The sequence below is a fragment of the Cydia amplana genome, chromosome 19 (assembly GCF_948474715.1).
Source record: "Cydia amplana chromosome 19, ilCydAmpl1.1, whole genome shotgun sequence".
NCBI classification, from domain to species: Eukaryota; Metazoa; Arthropoda; class Insecta; order Lepidoptera; family Tortricidae; genus Cydia; species Cydia amplana.
The window spans coordinates 10703090-10725455 of NC_086087.1; the positions used below are offsets into that span (position 1 = coordinate 10703090).

The following is a 22366-nucleotide window of genomic DNA, read 5'->3' on the forward strand; positions in this document are numbered from 1 at the left end:
TGTGCCAGTTTACGTAAATGTAGTGGCTCCACCTTTTTCACTAGACGATCTTTGCCTCTAAACAAATGTCCATTGGGGAGTCGATTACGCCTCAGTAAAAATTGTGTTAATTTCATTTTAGTTAATTGAATCCAAAATTAAGATTATAAAGAAATAATACCATCGGATCCAGATATAATATTATCGGATCGGATCTTTGAGGTTAAGATCAAATGTCAGTGTCAGACATATATGACAGTGAGTAAAACGTTTGAGCTATATAGTTAAACGCTCAAATTTTTCCTCGCTCACATTCGGATATCACTGATATGGTACAAAATCAGGTGAGCCAACTTCCGAATATTATTATTGAAAAAATATTGCCACTTTTAGCACATTCCATTGAATAATTTATTCAATTATATTAAATAAAAAAATCATATTCTTGCGTAAATTAATAAAGACGAATGAAACTAAATTTGAAAATTATTATTATCTCCCTGCTATTTTCATGCCATTGTTCTTGACTTCTTGAAATTGCACAACACTAGCTATCTATGATGGCCGTCGATTGGCTGTCGGACGAGTGTAGGGCTTTTATGTAAATAAATTTTGTGGATAGCAGTTTACTCGATGTTAGTTTAATATTAAGTAATAATTCTTAAGCATGGGATTACGGGGCTGACAGTGATATAATTGAAAGCAGTCCCCGGCTTCGGTGAGTGTGTTTTATGTGTATTCCCATCAGTAATTAGTACGCTTCTGTAGATTGTTTTGGAAGACTTCTCTTTTATTTATTTCTCATCAACAACTGATCAATAATCAACAATTATAATTGCAAATATCGTCGGTAAAGCAACTTAATGGAGGTCGTTTTCTCCAACAATACATTGACCGAGACATATTGGAAGTTCGTTTCGGTATTTACCCTTTCACTTTATTGTACATTATTTTCGTGCTCTACTTATTCTGATCTTTTTGGAGACAATTGACGTATTAAAGCGACGTATCTCCTTTCGGCATTGTCCAGAAAAGTTGCTATTTTATTTCATTTTGTGTGAATTTTCTTTAAGTTGTAAATTCATTTCTTTACACTAAAAGTGACCTACTTAGATTTTCTTTGCCTTATCTAACTATTAGACGTAGTCCTTACTGTCCTCCGGTTTAATGACCCCTGTTATACAAATATACATCCCTACAGTAACCTCTTGATAGTCATGTTGTAAGTTTAGTGAAGCTATCTGAAACTACTTATTCATTTACACACCTATCTGACATAAATAAACATACTAGTAAACAATATTGTAGCTTAATTATGGTTTATGAATGCTTAAGTTTTATTACGGCACACTCTATAAAAGTTCAGAATAGATTGTGGTATACCTATGTACAAAAAATTGTACAAGGAGAGGCTACTAAGTAACAATTTTTATGTCTTGATAAGTCAGTCTCAAGAAAGCAAAGTTAAGCAAAAGTATAAATAATAATTGAAGTCACACTCCATTTATTATTAATATAGGAAGTCATTCTGCCCCAGGGCACTGCCCTCTTATCAGAAAAGGGTTCTATGCACCAATAACATTCGCTGGAGCAGGTGCATGGTGCATTGTTAGAGAATGTTTACACAGGCAGTGGTTATTGAAGTTAAGTGTTATATAGCCAATCATAACTGTGTTATTTAATCTGAATCTGATTGTTGTAATATATCCATGTAAGCAGCTATTGATATCTTTTTCTGACTGGTAACTTTGTGGTAAATGTATTGTATCAAGCTTTCTGTAGAAGTTACATCAGCTAATTCCGTTTGAGGAATTCAGACTCGTTTTCATCACTGCTGGAAATTGCTAGCATCATGCTGAGATGAGGCCATTTTATGGCAGTTTCTCCTTTCTGTTTTTTTTTTATAATTTTCTCGTTTCTGTTTACAAATAAAGTACTTCTTGTCTATCTTATTAGGATATAACTTATAGTTATGAACCTTTACAACCTAGGTAGGCAAAATAGTCCCCAATCTAAGGATTGTGTTAAAAAAAAGTTATATTCAGATGAATATGATATTTGCGTTGCGTATAGGCGTAAGGTAAAATAGCCCTTTCTGACCTCTAGTTATTGATAGTTATTCATATATTTTATTATAATAGATTAAGTACAATAATAACCTTAGATCACAGCACTTGCATTTAAAGTACCTAAAAACCTACATATGTTCGTGCCATCGGTTTTAAATGAAACACTACATAGGTATTATTGTTACCAGTATCTTCAAATATCCAATGTTATGAGGTAATTCAGGTTGATTTAAACATCATGCCGAGCCACTCCAGTTTCACTGCTGGTTTGCCACAGGTATACAAAAAGTTATTTAAGTTTTTATAGTTCAAGTGAAAGTGATTGGCTCATAATCCTTCCCTTTTGATGTCATGCCTACTATAGGTATAAATATTATTGTAAATGCGATGGTAACTTTGTCTATCGGTGAACCACTTTTAGATGAAATTTGGTATGAAGTATTTTGAAGCATGGGGATACATGGGATAGTTTATCAATCATCATCATCATTCCATGGAGACGAAGTCGCGGGCAGAAGCTAGTAATAAAAAAAACTGTCTTTGGAAAATAAATGTTGGTATTTATTTATCAATGCAGGGTAAGATTTGGGAGGATGTCTGTGAGATAATGTTTACATGTGATGTAATGTTTGTTTGACATTTGGTTGGCGTGGAATGTACTACTGTTTGTTATTATTGTAAATAAACGTATTGTATTGTAATGCAATGCGTGTTTTATTAATTATAATTATATTGATGCAACCATAAATTCAGTAAGAACAAAACTTATTTTATCTTTACATCAAATTTTGGAAGGCAGTCTCGTGGGCCAGGGGAAATAAACAATCCAGGATGCTAATTGTGATAAAAACTCAGCCAGTCATCAATTTTAGTTTTTTTTACAATGCCTTTTAAGTTTATAGGTATGCATATACAACAGTTATTTAAAATATAGTTAAAAGTAGGTATCTATGAGCGTGGCCAAAATGACTAAAAAAGTTAGTCACAAATAAGGGTCTTGGAACACTGAAATACTGTGTCTAGATTTATGGTAAAATTTATATTTGTAATTGATAACTTTTCTCTGTCATATCAAGATACGATATTGGATAAGCTAGTCAAATAAACGTAGAACCGGAAACGATAAGCGATGCAGTTGCCCATGTCCTTATTGATTGTTGCTTTCGATCCTTTCGAGTATACATCTAATAACATAATTTGTTTTTGGCGCGTCGATTCGTCAAACATCTAGGTACTTTGTCGGGAACATGACGCGTATGGCAGCTACAATCTTTCTATATTATATACCTACCGTTGAATTTAGAGTTAAGTTATCAAAACTTATCATGCCAAATATCAGATTCTTAAGTATATTACAAGTGTTAAAAAATAGCGTAACGAACTCGACACTTTTCTGGAATGCCTCATTTGCTTTTCACCCATTCGAGTGACGAGTACAGTCAGCAGCAGAAGTTGCTAAGCAGGCACGCTGTTCAAAATGATCTTGACGCGACTTTATTGTTAAGAGAACAAGAGCGCGTCAAGGTAACACCTCGCCCGCTTAGCAACTTCTGCTGCTGACTGTACTTTATTACAACAAAATTAATATTTGGCGTGTCGAAGATATCAGTTGTTCAAGCCGAAGCTTGTTTGGCTTTATTTTATTCAATACCTAATATTATTTATTACGTCTGGAATAAAGATAACGCGGGATAAGTCAGTTATCCAAAAACAGGCAAGCCAGTGGGAATCCAGTCCTGTGAAAGGCTGAAAGCCCCGCCAATCCCGCCATTATATTTAACAGACACAGACTTAATAAGTGTTTCCCCGCATAAGATAGGTACATCTTTCACAGGCAGGGTTTTAACCCCTTTTCATAACCTTGCTCATGGGAGCCTGGTGTCCGTTTGACAACAATGACAACTAATCCCAAGAATTGACGTAGGCACTAGTTTTTACGAAAGCGACTGCCATCTGATCATCCAACCCAGAGGGAAATTAATCCGGTTTCCTCACGATGTTTTCCTTCACCGAAAAGCCGCATTGAAACACCTTTTGTTATCACTACATAGTCTAAAACAAAGTCGCTTCCCGCTGTCTGTCCCTATGTATGCTTAGATCTTTAAAAGTACGCAAAGGATTTTGCGGTTTTTTTAATAGATAGAGTGATTCAAGAGGAAGGTTTATGTAGGTACCTATAATTTGTTAGCCAGTGCGAAGCCGGGGCGGGTCGCTAGTAGCTACATAAAAGTGTGTGTGTGTGCACTGAGCTTTAAGAGCTAACAATAGTTGTGTTTTGTTTGCAGCCTGATCTCGCCCGCACCGCTCCTCGGCCGGTGAAACATGGCACAGGTGGGCGCCAACATGGAATACCAAGAGTACAAGTGGGCCTACTCAATCATGGACTCCTCCAAGTAATTATCATTTTATATCCCTCGTTATACTTGTAAATTTCGTGTTATTTCTGATTAAAACCGCAAAAATATTCTGATAAGGTTTTCTTTCTCCAATTGTACTAAATCACAAAGCGGAATTTACAATCACAGGCCTCACAGCGTCTCTCTTTACTCTTAAGATACAAAGTGGACTCGATCGCGAGCCATATCTGCAATTATCTTCCTAGCGTTGCCGTAACTAACTGCCCGGCAACCAGATCCCAAGAATTGGCACAGACACTAGGGTTCACGAATACGACGGCCATCTGACCTTCCAACTCAGAGGGGTAACAAGGTCCGAAGGTTAGTCTAGTATCCAGATGATGTTTTACGTCACCGAATGATGATGATTATCAGACGATGTCTTCATAATATAATTTCTCGTTAAGCTATTGCTATTACACAGCCAACTGAATTAAGAATTCCCTTTTGTTTGAAGTTATGTGGGAGTCCGTATTTTTTTAAATATTAGTAAAATGCTATTACAAGCGTCATGTTATTATCCCGAGACGTTTAATATTAAATCAAATTGAAAGTTGAACAGCACCCTGATGTATATTGTGTTGTACATTAAAAAAAACTAAACCTTCCTACGTACCTAATGTGGTCGACAACGGAAAGAAAAGCCCATAAATTTAGCCCATAAAACACAATAGCTATACGTTTACGGGCGAAGTGTGATGAAAAGTAAACACCTCTACGTATCTACTTTCCACACAGTTTGTTGACTTTTCGTAAACCTTATTGCAAAAGGTACAGGGTCTATCAATGGTCAGAGGGTTGCTGTGATCATACCGTGTCGTTGATGACGTTGATGTGAGCAGGGAAACCTATAAAACCCTCGCTAGCTTGCCTAGCCTGATGGACAACGGGTATAAAACGCTTTCCGAAATGTTTACCGTAGTTTCACTCGTGAGAGTGCAAAATCTAAACTGAAAATCTAAAATACTTGTGACAAACACAAATCAAAATATTTAATAAAATAATTTGATTCGTTATTTTACATATCTGAATTTTAATTTCATTCTAACACCGGAAAATGGTTTTTCTGTTGCCGCGAACAGATGTTATCAGGAAAATAGTGCAGCAAACAACTGAAAAGTCTTTATTTGACAACGTTCTGATTGTTTCGTTGTCAACTGTAACAAACCAACGGTTCTTCCATGATTATAATCACAATTATTAAGCGTGAAATGGTGTCAATCCTCTCGGCCACAACCATAACGCTTGTCGCTTGCTTTGGAGTTCGAACGACATTAAACATATTTTTCACCTCAGCAGCTTGAACAAGGGTACTTTGCTACTTAAAAACAGTGAGCAAAATCGCATTTTGCAAAATTTGTCAATCTGACAAAATGAGCAAAATGCGATTTTGCTCACTCAGTGAGCAAAATACGATTTTGCTCACTGTTTTTAAGTATCAAAGTACCCTTGTTCGAGCTGCTGAGGTGAAAACTTAATTGTTGGTATATCTTAAGAAAACATGAGTGAGTAGGTTAGTGATGAAGAAGGAATAAATTTTTCGGGTTCTCTAATATGTTCTCACTGCTGAGGTGAAAAGTTTTGTGAACTACACGAGATCAAAGTTATTTACATCTCGTGCGCTTTTGAGTCCCTTACTACGCTCAAGATTCTAAATTAGATTCACTCGCTACGCTCGTGAATCTATTATACAATCTTTCGCTTGCACGGGACTCAAAATAAGCACTCGAAGAAATATCAAACTTTGATCTCTTGTTGTACAAATAACTATTGAGTTATTGTAAACACCTCTTTAGTCTTTATTTTAGACAACTGCCTATTTTAATTTCTGACCAAATACGATACGCTGGCTTTCTTGTGCTGACACACAGTGGATATAATCGATTCTGCGGCGAGCATAATTATTACCTATTATTACGTCTTACCTAATTACTGGGATGTAATTAACGATCGTATACACGCGATCATGGTTAACACTTTAGAAATCGTATCATGTAAAAACGTCTATGGACCCTGAACATAGACCCTGAAAATACTACAAATTATCTATTATAGGTTCTGCATAATTAATTGAGAAATGGTTTGTTTAATTTATTTAATGTTAGTAACAATGATTGACAACATTAAAACAGAACTGACCAGCGAACTGTAAACTAAGCTGCAAGCGGTATTGACGTAAAAATAATCAATGGTAATGGTATTAATGGTGGTACAACGTATATAATACATCTGATTGAATCAAATGTTAGTCAGTCAGTTCATCTAAACTTTGCACACACACAGTAATAAACCTACCGCCAAGATATTAGCGTGTTGAAATTATTTTAACATTAAACTCTATTTCGTATGGTAAAATTTAAAAAGAAACTACTTTGGCTGATTGATACGGGTCTAAACTACACATACGTTTAAAAAAATCATCATAATTACTTAGAAACTGTGACTCTGTCATTAATCACAAAAGGACCCGCATAGTCCACCGCTGCCTAATCAAATGTAAGAAGGGTTCGTTTGAGAAAACCTACGATAGTTGGATTATTGCGGACGTATTGTGTATTTCTTTCCTTTGAAGTGATTCATACTATTCTTTGAAATATTAGTAAAAATGTGATTGTTTAATGAAATCTTTCTCCACATATTTTTTCCTGCATTTCTCCTGGTTGCATCCTAAAGGAGCCCGGGGTCCACGCTGGCAATCTAATCCCAAGAATCGGCGTAGGCACTTACAAAAGCGACTACAATTTGATCTTTTAACCTATAGGGGGAAATATTAAGCCTTGTTGAAATTAGTTCTGTTGCCGCGCGATGTAACGTTTTTCTTCACCGAAAGGTGATAAGTATGCACCTAAATATAAAAAAAGTGTATCGTAAAAATACATATTACTTTCTAAACACAAAAACTTATGACACGGAACACGAAGAGTCAAGTGAAGTAAAAATTACCAGTTTATAAGAACCTTTAAAGAGCCGCAAGAGATCTCGAGCAGTTTTCGTATTGCGTATTGTCAACGCTTATACGAGGGGTGTTCAAAATATTCTCGGTATGAGAATGAAAACAAACAAGTACGAAAAGTTTGATATTTTTATTTTTCAATATACTCCCCCCCTATGTTCATACACTTAAAAGATCGATCAATTATTTTTTTTAATCCCTCGTAAAAATATTTTTTATCTTTCGTGTAAAAATGCTCCTCCACTGCCGCCTTCAATGCTTCATCGTCAGAAAATTTATTTCCACGCAGATCCTTTTTAAGATTGGGGAGCAAAAAGAAGTCGCTGGGGGCTAAGTCCGGACTATACGGTGGGTGAGTAACAGTTTTAAACCCACATTCAACAATAGCTGCCTTGGCAATATGAGCAGTATGGACGGGGGCGTTGTCATGCAGAAGCAGAATACCTTTGGTTAACTTTCCTCGCCTCTTTTCTTTAATTACATCCTTTAATTGACGTAGAATGTTAGCGTAGTACTGTCCTGTGATATTTACACCTTTTTCTTTATAATCGATTAGTAATACTCCTTCACAATCCCAAAATATCGTGGCCATGACCTTGCCAGCTGAAGGGATGACCTTGAACTTCTTGGGATGAGCTGAACCCTTAATGTGCCACTGCATGGACTCTTGTTAACTCTCTGGGTCATAATGATGAACCCAGGTTTCATCTCCAGTAACTATTCTTTGCAGCACCTCATCAGGATTTTCACCGCACAGGTCAATAAAATCGGAACAACAAGCTACACGCATGTCTTTTTGAAGCCGAGTCAGCATTCGCGGAACCCATCTTGCACTTACTTTTGACATATTAAGATGGTCATGTATAATATCATGTACGGTACCAATAGAGAGATTGGTTACTTGTGCTATAGATTTTACCTTCACTCGACCGTCTTCCAATATAAGTTTTTCCACTTTATCAATATTTTCTTGTGAAGTAGCTACTACAGGCCGGCCAGGTCTAGGGTCATCTTCAATACTCTCCCTTCCGCGTTTAAACTCGCTTGACCACTTTTGAATGGTAGATAAAGAAGGAGCAGACTCACGGTAAACACAATCCATTTCCTCTTTTATGGTTTTTTGATTTTTACCCTGTTTTGTCAAGAATTTTATCACGCATCGATGTTCTAATTTAGTTAACATTGTCAATTCGCACATGATGTTCATGTTTGTTCAGCAATTGCAGAAAAACAAAAGACTATCTCGGTTCGAATTATACTTTTTTTTAATGTCAATGAATAAACCTTAGCGGCCAGTAACGAAAGAAATTTTAGAAGAGGTCGTAAGATATCAATACCGAGAATATTTTGAACTCCCCTCGTACCTAACCAATTTTATTGACATCTAATATTATACGGCACATTGCTACTGGTAAAAAATCCTACTTTGAAACTCAGTGTCACGGGCTATGCTATAACTCAGACTATTACACGAGTGTTGACTGCTCCGTTACACATACCGATTCGTGTAATTATAATTGTAAAGTCAAGCTCCGTGTCAAAACTAAAGGGAATGATCAACAGCTCGGCTTTACGATAATTTCTACTTTCGGTTATAGCCGTTAGAGATTTATGGCGATATTTAAATTTAAAGTTTGTTTGAAAGCGCCCTCAGGTCTTATCTTTAAAGGCCTGGGCTGGGACTGCCTAAGTCTCATGATTATGATGAATGGCATAAGGCATAGGCACTAGTGTTTTGATGAAAGCAACTGTCGTCTGCCCAGTCTGCCCTTCCATCCGGAGGGAAAACTAGGCCTTTGGGACAACGATTTTTGGTAATAATTGCGCCGGTTTTATTAAGACATTTTTTATTCGCCGATAAGTCAAACCATTACCTATAAAATAAAATTACAAACACTTTGTTAGGAATCAGGAATCGAACCTCTGCTCTGATTTGTATCCCATTTATTCAGTTAAAGAATAAACATGCAAAAAATCAGTATCCCCTCTTATACGGCTTCTGTGGGGACTAAACTGGCTTCTAAACTGGAAAAAACTGCGGTCACGGTCCCATCCGGTGGTAAACATAATAAAGCCGGCCGCTTTGTGTTGAGGTTGACCCGTTGGTGCTAACGCAGCGTGGCTTGTATGTCTAAATTGTCTAAAGGCATAACTAAAGGTATGCTTTATTTCGTGAATACTTAAACTCGAAATGGGCCGATATTTATTTGTTTTCGTTTTATTGTTCTCGTAAGATTGCGATAAAATTTGGTGAAGTTTGTGACAATCAGTGCCACTTCTCCCTCCACCGATTTAGCACCTTCCCAATAGAGCATATACAATCGTTCTGAAATTGTTATTGGTAGGTACACAGGTTGTAACAGAATAATAAAGTAAACTTATAATAAAAAATGCTCCCTAGTCACCTTCGTGCGTTATGGTGCGTAAGAAGGCTGGCAGCGTTACCGTTTTGGATGGCCAGGCTTATCCTCTGGCCGAGGTAGCTGCCAGCCCTCCGGTCACCTGAAATTTCAATAAGGCGCTGATCGTTCGTTCGTTCAAATCGTTCTTAATTAAATAATGCAAATAGGTGTCTGAAAAATGGGGTCAGGATAGTAATTGAACTCGGTCGCAGCTCATTCCGCGCTAATTAAGACACGTTGTCGTTGTGGTTTTATAAATATTTTCACTGCAGGTATGTGTACACCGGCCTTCTAGATGCAGGAGGTCCCGGGTTCGACACCATTTATTTGTGTGTTCATCACATACTTTCCTGAGTTATGGATGTTTTTTCTACGTATTTAAGTGTTTGTTTATCGATATACTTATATCGTCTTGTATTACCCACAACACGAGCCTTATTGAGCTTACTGTCAATTGTATAAAGTTGTCTCATAATATTTATTATTATTTATATCAAAAACATGTAACGTAGCGCTGAATTAATTAAACAACGTTGACTTTAACCATCTTATAAAGAAATTGCACTTGTCTCGTTGTTATTGTTATGAACTCATGTCATTACAACTAGCTAAACGAGCATACTGCAAATTGCCTTTAATTACACCTGAGAGTATCTTAACAGGCCGTGTCAGTGTGTTACTGTTAGCAGCGTGTGCGCAAGCCAATCATCGGGCGCCAGTGTAACGTGACCCTGGGTGCGTAGCCAACATGGTACTTAATCGTTTACGCTCCGTAGCGAACGAAATGCAACAGTCACTGTCGTACTAATTTGAGAGAGTGATAGAGGGACACAAAGCGTTTCGCTGTCGTAGCGCAAGCGATTATCATCTTGGCTAGGCCCCCTATACTGTGCTATCTTTGTCTACTCCACTGTACTTATTTGTTGTTTTAAGTACCTCAACGATTGCCTTGTGGTTGATAAGCGTTAGGAATGATATACATTACATTGTACGATTTACACAAGTCAGGGAAATTGTATGGGTCTGTTACATAAACTGTTTCCGGTGAAGTACCGTATCGAAGATTACCTCATTTCATTTTATTGTGAGCTAACTGCCGTTTAAATCGATTTTGCGATTAGGTACTTGACGTTGCGTAAAGAAGGCTAATAGATTTTTTTTGTAACAGTGGCGTAGCGTAAAACATAATCAGGGACAACATGATCGTATTTACGAGGGGCGTTCAAAATATTATCGGTATTGATATCTTACAACCTCTTCTAAAATTTCTTTCGTTACTGGCCGCTAAGGTTTATTCATTGACATTAAAAAAAAGTATAATTCGAACCGAGATGTTCTTTTGTTTTTCTGCAATTGCTGAACAAACATGAACATCATGTGGGAATTGACAATGTTAACTAAATTAGAACATCGATGCGTGATAAAATTCTTGACAAAACAGGGTAAAAATCAAAAAACCATAAAAGAGGAAATGGATTGTGTTTACCGTGAGTCTGCTCCTTCTTTATCTACCATTCAAAAGTGGTCAAGCGAGTTTAAACGTGGAAGGGAGAGTGTTGAAGACGACCCTAGACCTGGCCGGCCTGTAGTAGCTACTTCACAAGAAAATATTGATAAAGTGGAAAAACTTATATTGGAAGATGGTCGAGTGAAGGTAAAATCTATAGCACAAGTAACCAATCTCTCTATTGGTACCGTACATGATATTATCCATGACCATCTTAATATGTCAAAAGTAAGTGCAAGATGGGTTCCGCGAATGCTGACTCGGCTTCAAAAAGACATGCGTGTAGCTTGTTGTTCCGATTTTATTGACCTGTGCGGTGAAAATCCTGATGAGGTGCTGCAAAGAATAGTTACTGGAGATGAAACCTGGGTTCATCATTATGACCCAGAGAGTAAACAAGAGTCCATGCAGTGGCACATTAAGGGTTCAGCTCATCCCAAGAAGTTCAAGGTCATCCCTTCAGCTGGCAAGGTCATGGCCACAATATTTTGGGATTGTGAAGGAGTATTACTGATCGATTATAAAGAAAAAGGTGTAAATATCACAGGACAGTACTACGCTAACATTCTACGTCAATTAAAGGATGCAATCAAAGAAAAGAGGCGAGGAAAGTTAACCAAAGGTGTTATGCTTCTGCATGACAACGCCCCCGTCCATACTGCTCATATTGCCAAGGCAGCTATTGTTGAATGTGGGTTTGAAACTGTTACTCACCCACCGTATAGTCCGGACTTAGCCCCCAGCGACTTCTTTTTGTTCCCCAATCTTAAAAAGGATCTGCGTGGAAATAAATTTTCCGATGATGAAGCATTGAAGGCGGCAGTGGAGGAGCATTTTTACACCAAAGATAAAAAATATTTTTATGCAGGATTAAAAAAAATAATTGATCGATCTTTTAAGTGTATGAACATAGGGGGGGAGTATATTGAAAAATAAAAATATCAAACTTTTCGTACTTGTTTGTTTTCATTCTCATACCGAGAATATTTTGAACACCCCTCGTATTATAAATCTATTTTCTATATTAATATTATAAATGTGAATGGAATTCCGTCTGTCTGCGTTGTTAACGGCTAGACTGTTGACGGATTTTTAAGAAATGTAGCATATAGAATAGAAACCTTAAGCCCCGAGAGGTGCACAATTGGACGTAGACTACTTTTTCATTCAATATACATCATGGGTAGGAAGACGAAATGCAGATCATTAGAATGGTCTAACGATGCAGATGCATTGGGGCTATTCATAAATTACGTCATCTACCTCGTCTTACCACTCTTACCTCGCATATTTACATCGTTTATTATGTATTCGTTTGAGTAGTCGACAGCGTATGTATTCAAAAGAAATCCTGTTCCCATGACACATGTGAATATTTATCCACCTATTGAATTTAAATGCTTTGTGTAATTAGTGTTTTTAGGGTCCTGTAGCCAAGTATGAATGAATATAGGTATATAGTTTGGTTTGTTCATGCATGTCATCACGCCCAAGATTCATTGATTGTATAATGGTTGACTGGTAGAGAACTAGAGAATGCCATGTGGCATTAAGTCCGCCATTTTTACCTTTTTTTATGTGCAATAAAGTTTCAAATAAATAATTAATAAAATATGTGTAACTGAATTGTCAAACTTTAACTTTTGACAATCAGAGTTACCGCATTATGTGTTCAATCAATAGCTCTGTTTTTACAGAGTGTCAGCGTGCCTGATCTCAATGTTGCTGATCGTCTACGGCAGCTTCCGCTCGCTGAACATGGAGAGAGAGGCCAGGGAGCGCGCGGAGCGCGAGCGGGAAGCGTCGCTTCTGGGAGGCACCAAACCTCCGCCCAGCCAGGCTCACAGCAGTAAGTAGTGCTGCTCGTCTACGGCAGCTGCCCTCGCTGAACATGGAGAGAGAGGCCAGGGAGCGCGAGCGGGAAGCGTCGCTTCTGGGAGGCACCAAACCTCCGCCCAGCCAGGCTCACAGCAGTAAGTAGTGCTGCTCGTCTACGGCAGCTGCCCTCGCTGAACATGGAGAGAGAGGCCAGGGAGCGCGAGCGGGAAGCGTCGCTTCTGGGAGGCACCAAACCTCCGCCCAGCCAGGCTCACAGCAGTAAGTAGTGCTGCTCGTGTACGGCAGCTGCCCTCGCTGAACATGGAGAGAGAGGCCAGGGAGCGCGAGCGAGAAGCGTCGCTTCTGGGAGGCACCAAACCCCCGCCCAGCCAGGCTCACATCAGTAAGTAATAAATAATAATAGACTGAAAAAACTAACATCAACATCAACTTACTCGTAGAATTCTAGGTACTTGGGCGAACAGTGGCGGCGCGTCCATAAAAGCCGATTCCCACCGGCTTGCCTGTTTTTGGACGTTTGAGCAGAGTTGTAAAGGAAATATGTAAACCAAATTAGTCCCGGCTTGCCTATGGATATGTTTGACGCGCCGCCACTGTGGGCGAATCAACTTTTTAGTGTCACTCATCCATGGCCAGGGGAAAAGCAACTCTTAAAATCCTAATACGTCCGCATTTTGCACTTTCATCATTACCTTGCCAATAGAACTGATGTTCTTCCAATCCGCCGCAATGGGGTGAGGTATAGTACATTACTGCAGACGCCGGGAAAGAAGCGCTTGCCGGGTGAGTAGGTATAGCCGGCCGACCGTAGGGAGGCCGGATAGTGATACGAAGCCGGCAAGACCTTTTCACGGCTAGGCATGTATAGTGCTTTTCTCAAATATGCAATGAAATAAAAAAGCGGCCAAGTGCGAGTCGGACTCGCCCATGAAGGGTTCCGTATTTAGGCGATTTATGACGTATTAAAAAAAACTACTTACCAGATCTCGTTCAAACCAATTTTCGGTGGAAGTTTACATGGTAATGTACATCATATATTTTTTTAGTTTTATCATTCTGTTATTTTAGAAGTTACAGGGGGGGGGGGGGGGTAGGGTTGCCAACTATTTTTTGGTGGAATATAGTATTTTCCTAAGGCATCAAAAATATAGTACATTTCAAAAAAATATAGTACTTTTAGATAAAATACTAAACATAAGTGTAATATACGTTTAATCATACTTACTAGCACTCTGTTAACTATTCCTTTTGTGTAGACCACTTTCTGTTGTCAAAATCATCCTATTCCTAGACTCCAGCTATCTTTCGGATCAGTTAGTCATATATAATATGATTTGATGTGAAATTGTCAATGTAAAACTGCTCACTCGCCATCTCATAACATACCTATGCCCAGTAATAATAAAGAAAAAAAAACAATCTTTTTAATAACATTATTTATTTAAAGTTTAAATTTATATTTTTTTGTGCTCTGTGCACACTTTAGTAATGTCTGATTTTTAATAAAATGAGACAACGATTCAGTACATTCATACTTAATATTTATGACTATTAATAGCTCACTTTTTATTAAATTTATGTCAGCCCTGTTGCGTTCCTCACGCCATTTTGTCTTCATAATTGAAAAAATTCTCTCTGTGAAGGCGGAAGAAGCAGGTACTGACAACAGAACTGATAAAATTTTAAATATATTTGCCAATCCATTCTCGGATTTCTTAAAAATATATTGCCACTTTTTGTCCGTTGACTTGTCATCAAAATCTTGGCTCTCATAAGAGTCTTTGATCCTTGTTAAAATTTCGTTTAAAATTGTAATCTCAGAATATAACTCATCCATATCAATATTTAATTTGTGCTGAATATTCAGGGTTTCCAAAACCAGTTCAAAGTCATCAAATGCCAAGTTGTTTTTTAAATTCAGCTTTTGTATTATACAGAGCCAGTTACTTTGTTCGAAGTTGAACCATTTGTTTAAATAATTTAATGATTTTTCAATGAAAAATAAAAAAAAATTCTTTATACTGTCACATTCAGTTTTTGATTTTTTTTCAAGATTTGCTAACAATTTCTTTGTTTCATACCCAAAAAAAATATTGCATTTTTTAAAGTAGTCATAATGTCATAAACATCTAAAATTGTGATGTTGTTGGCTTCTAATTGTTTGACCGCTTTATAAAAAATGTGAAGGAAATGACTTGTAAAATTCAAAAATGCTTTTATTTTTGTATCCCCATCAGCTTCATTTAATAATAGCAAATTTTGCATAAGCATTGGGCAGTCATCCTCCAAACTTTTAAAATAATTGAACAGTGCAGTCCAATTTATTAAAATTCTATCTACACAAGGTAGCAAAGACAACCACCTTGTGCCCACGTGCCTTATTAGTTCGTGCCATTCGCCTTCAACTTCAGCAACAAATTTTTTTAGCTCTTCTCTCCTGCAAGCTGATGACGAAAAATGATTATATATTTTTAAAATTACATTTTCAACATCATATTTTAGAACACCCATTGCATGCTTAACAGTGTTGTGTACTATATGTGCGTGACAGTTGCCTTTTATCAAGTGAGGTGACATATTTTCAATGTTTTTAAAAAGGGAATGGTGTATACCATAATTTGAATTTACATTGTCCGCACTCAAACCAGACACTCTGTCAAATGAAAGCTTGTGCCGAGTTAGTGAGTTGTTAATTGCCTGAAACATACCATCAGCTGACTCATCCGGGTTCTCATAGAAATCCAGCAGCTTAACCATTAACCAACCGTCCGATAACCATTCATTATTTCATTCACTAAAAAAAAATATATATATATAATTCGGCTGTTTAGCCTGTTCATGGACACAGACCCCATGTTTACATTAGAATTTAAAAAGAAATTACTTCCCGGCCTAGGCCTTCAATTTCGTATGAAATTCCTTTACAGTTCTCTGGAGTTGCTCCGCCCTAAACGTGATACTTCGAAGCCTGATATAACGCCCGGAGAGACGACATTTCATTGCATGTTTGAGAAATAGTACATTACTGCAGACGCCAGGAAAGAAGGGCTTGCCGGGTGAGTAGGCATAGCCGGCCGACCGTAGGGAGGGAGGCCGGATAGTGATACGAAGCCGGCAAGACCTTTTCACGGCTAGGCATGTATAGTGCTTTTCTCAAACATGCAATGAAATAAAAAAATACACCACTCAAAAAAAACAAATTTATAATCTTTATAATAAAAATCCAACTTCACAACAAAAGTTTTTTAATTTTCCTTGCAATCCCGCCATAATTGTTTTTTTTTTTTACGGAAGTCGTCCGTATTTCGCGTGTGTAGTGTTCGAATAGACCTTATTAGGGCCATATACACGATCTGATAATAAAAATCTCAATTTCTATAAATAAAATAAATGCAGAGGATTTTAAATATTGTCTATGGTCTCTGGTGACTTACGTATAGACAAAATTTTAAATTTATTCATCAACACATTGAATCATACAGATTCGTATTCTTATAATCAGTACGTTCGTGTATAACAGACGTTAACACGGATATTTTGGTCCGATAACCATTCATTCTCTAAAAAAAAAAAAAAAAAATATAATTCGGCTGTTTAGCCTGTTCATGGAGACAGACCCCATGTTTACATTAGAATTTAAAAAAAAATTACTTCCCGGCCTAGGCCTTCAATTTCGTATGAAATTCCTTTACAGTTCTCTGGAGTTGCTCCGCCCTAAACGTGATACTTCGAAGCCTGATATAACGCCCGGAGCGACGAAATTTCATTGCATGTTTGAGAAAATGTCATTTATTGCGTGACACTGGGTCTGGTTGTAAGCGGGAATCTCTCTGTTGCAGACGTGCAGACCCTCAACACGATGCAGGCGCTGTGCTTCCCCCTGGGCTCGTCGGTGGCGCTGCTCGTCATGTTCTTCTTCTTTGATTCCATGCAGACGCTCGTCGCAATCTGCACTGCCAGTGAGTACCAGCCACACAACTATTAAACATTTAATTTTAACTGACATATTATGAACCTAATTGCAAAGACATATTCGCGCTTCTTGGAACATACCTACCAAGAAGACTGGAAGAAGATAAATTACGAGGGTTGTTTGAGAAGTAACTTGGTTTCATATCAAAAAATAATAATATTGCAAATGTATTTATTTTATTTCTTTACGTAATCCCCCCGAAGTTCTACGCACTTGTCCCAACGAGTCTGCAACATCTCTATACCTTCACGGAAGTGCGTCTCTTCAAGGGCCTCGAAATACGCATTGACCTCCCGTATAACCTCCTCATCGGACTTAAAATTTCGCCCTAAGAGAAATGTTTTCAGTTTCGGGAAGAGGTGATAGTCCGACGAAGCCAAATCTGGTGAATAAGCAGGGTGTGGAAGAAGTTCCAATCGTAACTCCGACAATTTTTGTGCAGCGACACGACTTGAATGCACCGGAGCGTTGTCATGGTGAAAAATCACATTATTTTTTGCCAAACCTGGACGTTTTTCGGCTATTGCCGCCTGTAACTGATCCAAAAGTGATGCGTAGTATGCTCCAATTATAGATTTTCCCTTGGCCAGGTAGTCAATTAAAAGTATCCCTTTGCGTCCCAAAACACAGACGCCATCACCTTTCCAGCAGACGGAATGCATATGGCTTTCTTTGGAGTTGGCTCACCATGACCAACCCATTGTTTCGACTGATGTTTCGTCTCCGGGATGTAGTGATGGATCCAGGTTTCATCCATAGTGACAAAACGGCGAATAAAATCTGTTGGATTTTTTTAAACACCTGCAAATCTTCATCAGATGTTCACATGCGAACACGCATTTGTTCAGAGTCAGTAATCGCGGCACTTACCTTACACAAAGCTTTTTCTTGTGCAAATCGTCGTGTAAAATAAAATGCACCCGCTCAGAAGAGATGTTTGTGACTTCAGCTAATTCGCGTATTTTCAATCTTCGGTCGGCTAAAACTAAATCATGGATTTTATCGATGATTTCGGGTAAAAGTGCTGTTTTCGGGGCTCCAGGGCGAGGTGCATTTTTAATGCGTGTCCTGCCTCGCTTAAACTCATTTACCCAAAGTCAAACCGTTCCCTAGGAAGGACACGATCTACCCAACGTAGGTAAAATCCTTTCATGGATTTGTTTCACAGTTTTGCCTTCCAAAAAAAAGAACTGAAGAACTCCACGAATTCCAATTTTCTCCATTTTCCCGCGTAACTCAGACCAGTTTTGTTTAAACTACTGTCAAATGACAAACTCCTGCCAAAAATGACATGACGCCACATATTAAATATGTTTAATTACTAAACTAAATCAATACATACAGAGTTGAAGCCAGCGCCATCTATACATAGGCGAAACAAGTTACTTCTCAAATTACCCTCGTATAAACTGAAATAGATGTCATCACTACATAAAACAAAGTCGCTTCCCGCTGTCTGTCTGTATGTTTAGATCTTTAAAACTACGCAACGGATTTTGATGCGGTTTTTTTTTAAATAGATAGAGTGATTCAAGAGGTAGGTTTATGTATAATTTGTTAACCCGTGCGAAGCCGGGGCGGGTCGCTAGTGGCTAGTGGTGAAGGCCGGATTCGAACCGGCGTCTTTAGCAATCCGGGCTAACGCCTTGAACCCCTTGGCCACCCCGCCACGGTGGAACCCGTCCCAATTTCTCGACTATATGCCATCTTACTAAGACTAGGCGTCTTTAACCAACTCTAAGGGCTAGCAATATGCGCTTGCACCTCCTATATGAATTCCTTACGGAATTACGATATAGCGAGAGAGACTGGTGCTGCCATCTTAACACAACTTTAGAAGATAAAGTAACTAAATACCATCTGTTCCAGTAATCGCGTGCGCGGCGCTGGCGTTCCTCCTGACGCCGCTGTGCCAGTACGTGGCGGGCGGCACGGGCTCGCGCGCCGTCTGCGGCCGCTACTCGGCGCCCGAGCTGGCCGCCGCCCTGCTCGCCGCCGGCATCGTGGCCGTCTGGGTGCTCACCGGCCACTGGCTGCTCATGGACGGTGAGTGTCTGTAGCCACACGTCTGCGGCCGCTACTCGGCGCCCGAGCTGGCCGCCGCCCTGCTCGCCGCCGGCATCGTGGCCGTCTGGGTGCTCACCGGCCACTGGCTGCTCATGGACGGTGAGTGTCTGTAGCCACACGTCTGCGGCCGCTACTCTGCGCCCGAGCTGGCCGCCGCCCTGCTCGCCGCCGGCATCGTGGCCGTCTGGGTGCTCACCGGCCACTGGCTGCTCATGGACGGTGAGTGTCTGTAGCCACACGTCTGCGGCCGCTACTCGGCGCCCGAGCTGGCCGCCGCCCTGCTCGCCGCCGGCATCGTGGCCGTCTGGGTGCTCACCGGCCACTGGCTGCTCATGGACGGTGAGTGTCTGTAGCCACACGTCTGCGGCCGCTACTCGGCGCCCGAGCTGGCCGCCGCCCTGCTCGCCGCCGGCATCGTGGCCGTCTGGGTGCTCACCGGCCACTGGCTGCTCATGGACGGTGAGTGTCTGTAGCCACACGTCTGCGGCCGCTACTCGGCGCCCGAGCTGGCCGCCGCCCTGCTCGCCGCCGGCATCGTGGCCGTCTGGGTGCTCACCGGCCACTGGCTGCTCATGGACGGTGAGTGTCTGTAGCCACACGTCTGCGGCCGCTACTCGGCGCCCGAGCTGGCCGCCGCCCTGCTCGCCGCCGGCATCGTGGCCGTCTGGGTGCTCACCGGCCACTGGCTGCTCATGGACGGTGAGTGTCTGTAGCCACACGTCTGCCGCTACTCGCTACTTTTTAGTTAAACCTAGTATTGCATGATAATTACTTTAAATAATTTATTTTACTAGTATAATTAGTGTAATTGTGAATTTTATTTAGTTATTAAGTAACATGTTCTATATTGTATGCCCTAGCAGGGTGTCATGCACCTACGAAGACTATTAAAATGTAAGACCTATTGTACTGATGAGCGTGAGAATAATGGATTAAATGAATATGAATACTCTACCGAGCTGGCCACCAGAGATGTGACTTATTTGAAATACTTGTATTTAAAATGCAAATACTAAATGCAAAATACCTATTTTGTATTTTGTATTTAAATACCTTTTGAAGAAAACTATTTTGTATTTTATTTCAAATAGTTTTTGGGACCTATTTTCTATTTTCAAAATACAAAATACTTTATAGTAGGTAATGTAGGTAGGAGTTACAATCTCTTCTGATGTTACAATCCTGGCAACTCTCTCATACTGTTGAATCTGTTTAGTAACGTCGCACATGACCACAAGCGTAGCGAGTGGTTAAAAAAGTGGAATCTTGAGTGTTGCGAGGGTTTCAAGGTACGAGAGGAGAACAAACTTTTCTGCCCTGATGAAACTTTTCTGCACAAACGAGACGTTTTCATCACACTAACGAGAGGCATTATACTAGCTGTAAAACATTACAAATCTAAATTAATGCTTTTAAAAATTGTCCGTTATAAACCATCATCCATCCATCCTTCCGGTTAATATGAGCAAACTAGAAATTTGCACTTAGAGGACTGATTGACACACTGTTTTCAAAGAATGAAGAGAGTATTTTCAATTCGGATATTTTGAGTAATACTTTTTAATTCAGACTAGGTATTCACTATTCAGAGTACCTTTTATCGCAAAGTATTTGTATTTTTAAAAAGTATTTTGAAAATACCTATTTCGTATTTTGTATTTTAAATACAAATTCAAAAACTATTTTGTAATTTGCATTTGAAATAGTATATCAAGGAAGTATTTGTATTTTGTATTTAAATACTTTTTATAAAGTATTTTTCACATCTCTGCTGGCCACAGCCTTAGGGCTCATTTAGACGATACGAGAACTCGCATGCGAGTTTCATTACATTGCGGGTTTTGATCGGTCGGTTGAATTGGACGTAACCAACAGTCCGCAATGTAACAAAAATTGCATGCGAGGTTGCGCGCCGTCTAAATCAGCCCTTACTCGCCACCGCCATCATCGTATGAATGCCCAATGGTCATGCCGGAAATATATCGCGTATTTACAGAACTTTCCAGTGACAATCGGACCTAAATTAAGGAATCCAATCTACAAACGTATGTCAATACATTTTTAACTTTCTTTCAAAAACATAATCATTACAAAAACGTCGTTTTCGTCCGGTACCGCCGTGATCCGGATAGCCTAGTGGTTATGGCCTCTGCCACGAATGTAAAACACACTAGTTCGATCCTGGCTCTGGGCACTGGAGGCCTTGGTCCATTTTTAGGGTTCCGTACAATCCGTACCCAAAGGGTAAAAAACGGGACCCTATTACTAAGACTTCGCTGTCCGTCCGTCCGTCCGCCCGTCCGTCCGTCCGTCCGTCTGTCACCAGGCTGTATCTCATGAACCGCGATAGCTAAACAGTTGAAATTTTCACAAATGATGTATCTCTGTTGCCGCTATAACAACAAATACTAAATATAAAATAAAATAAATATTTAAGGGGGGCTCCCATACAACAAACACGATTTTTTTGCTCTATTTTTTGTTGATAGTGCGGAACCCTCCGTGCGCGAGTCCGACTCGCACTTAGCCGGTTTTTCTTTAGTATATAACAGCAGTTTACTATAAAGAATTATTTTGTTTTAGCTATGGGCATGGGCCTCTGCGTGACCTTCATTGCTTTAATCCGGCTCCCCTCACTGAAAGTGTCCACCCTGCTGCTCACGGGGCTGCTGCTGTACGACGTGTTCTGGGTGTTCTTCAGCTCCTACATCTTCACCACCAATGTCATGGTCAAGGTCGCCACCAGGTCAGTTGGAGACATCCCTATAATCCGCCTCCCCTCACTGAAAGTGTCCACCCTGCTGCTCACGGGGCTGCTGCTGTACGACGTGTTCTGGGTGTTCTTCAGCTCGGACATCTTCACCACCAATGTCATGGTCAAGGTCGCCACCAGGTCAGTTGGAGACATCCCTATAATCCGCCTCCCCTCACTGAAAGTGTCCACCCTGCTGCTCACGGGGCTGCTGCTGTACGACGTGTTCTGGGTGTTCTTCAGCTCGGACATCTTCACCACCAATGTCATGGTCAAGGTCGCCACCAGGTCAGTTGGAGACATCCCTATAATCCGCCTCCCCTCACTGAAAGTGTCCACCCTGCTGCTCACGGGGCTGCTGCTGTACGACGTGTTCTGGGTGTTCTTCAGCTCGGACATCTTCACCACCAATGTCATGGTCAAGGTCGC

At 39.8% G+C, this 22366-nt stretch overlaps 1 protein-coding gene across 1 annotated transcript in view; it reads left to right on the forward strand.

The window, feature by feature from the left end:
* The first annotated feature begins 522 nt into the window (after positions 1–522).
* Positions 523–22366, forward strand: part of LOC134657008 (signal peptide peptidase-like 3) — a 29222-nt gene continuing 7378 nt past the window's right edge. Inside the window, exons 1-6 of the mRNA XM_063512576.1 lie at positions 523–697; positions 4334–4441; positions 13004–13155; positions 16985–17104; positions 18988–19164; positions 21769–21931. Coding sequence (XP_063368646.1) covers positions 4371–4441; positions 13004–13155; positions 16985–17104; positions 18988–19164; positions 21769–21931 — 683 coding nt within the window. The 5' untranslated portion in view covers positions 523–697; positions 4334–4370. The remainder of the gene's footprint in view (positions 698–4333; positions 4442–13003; positions 13156–16984; positions 17105–18987; positions 19165–21768; positions 21932–22366) is intronic.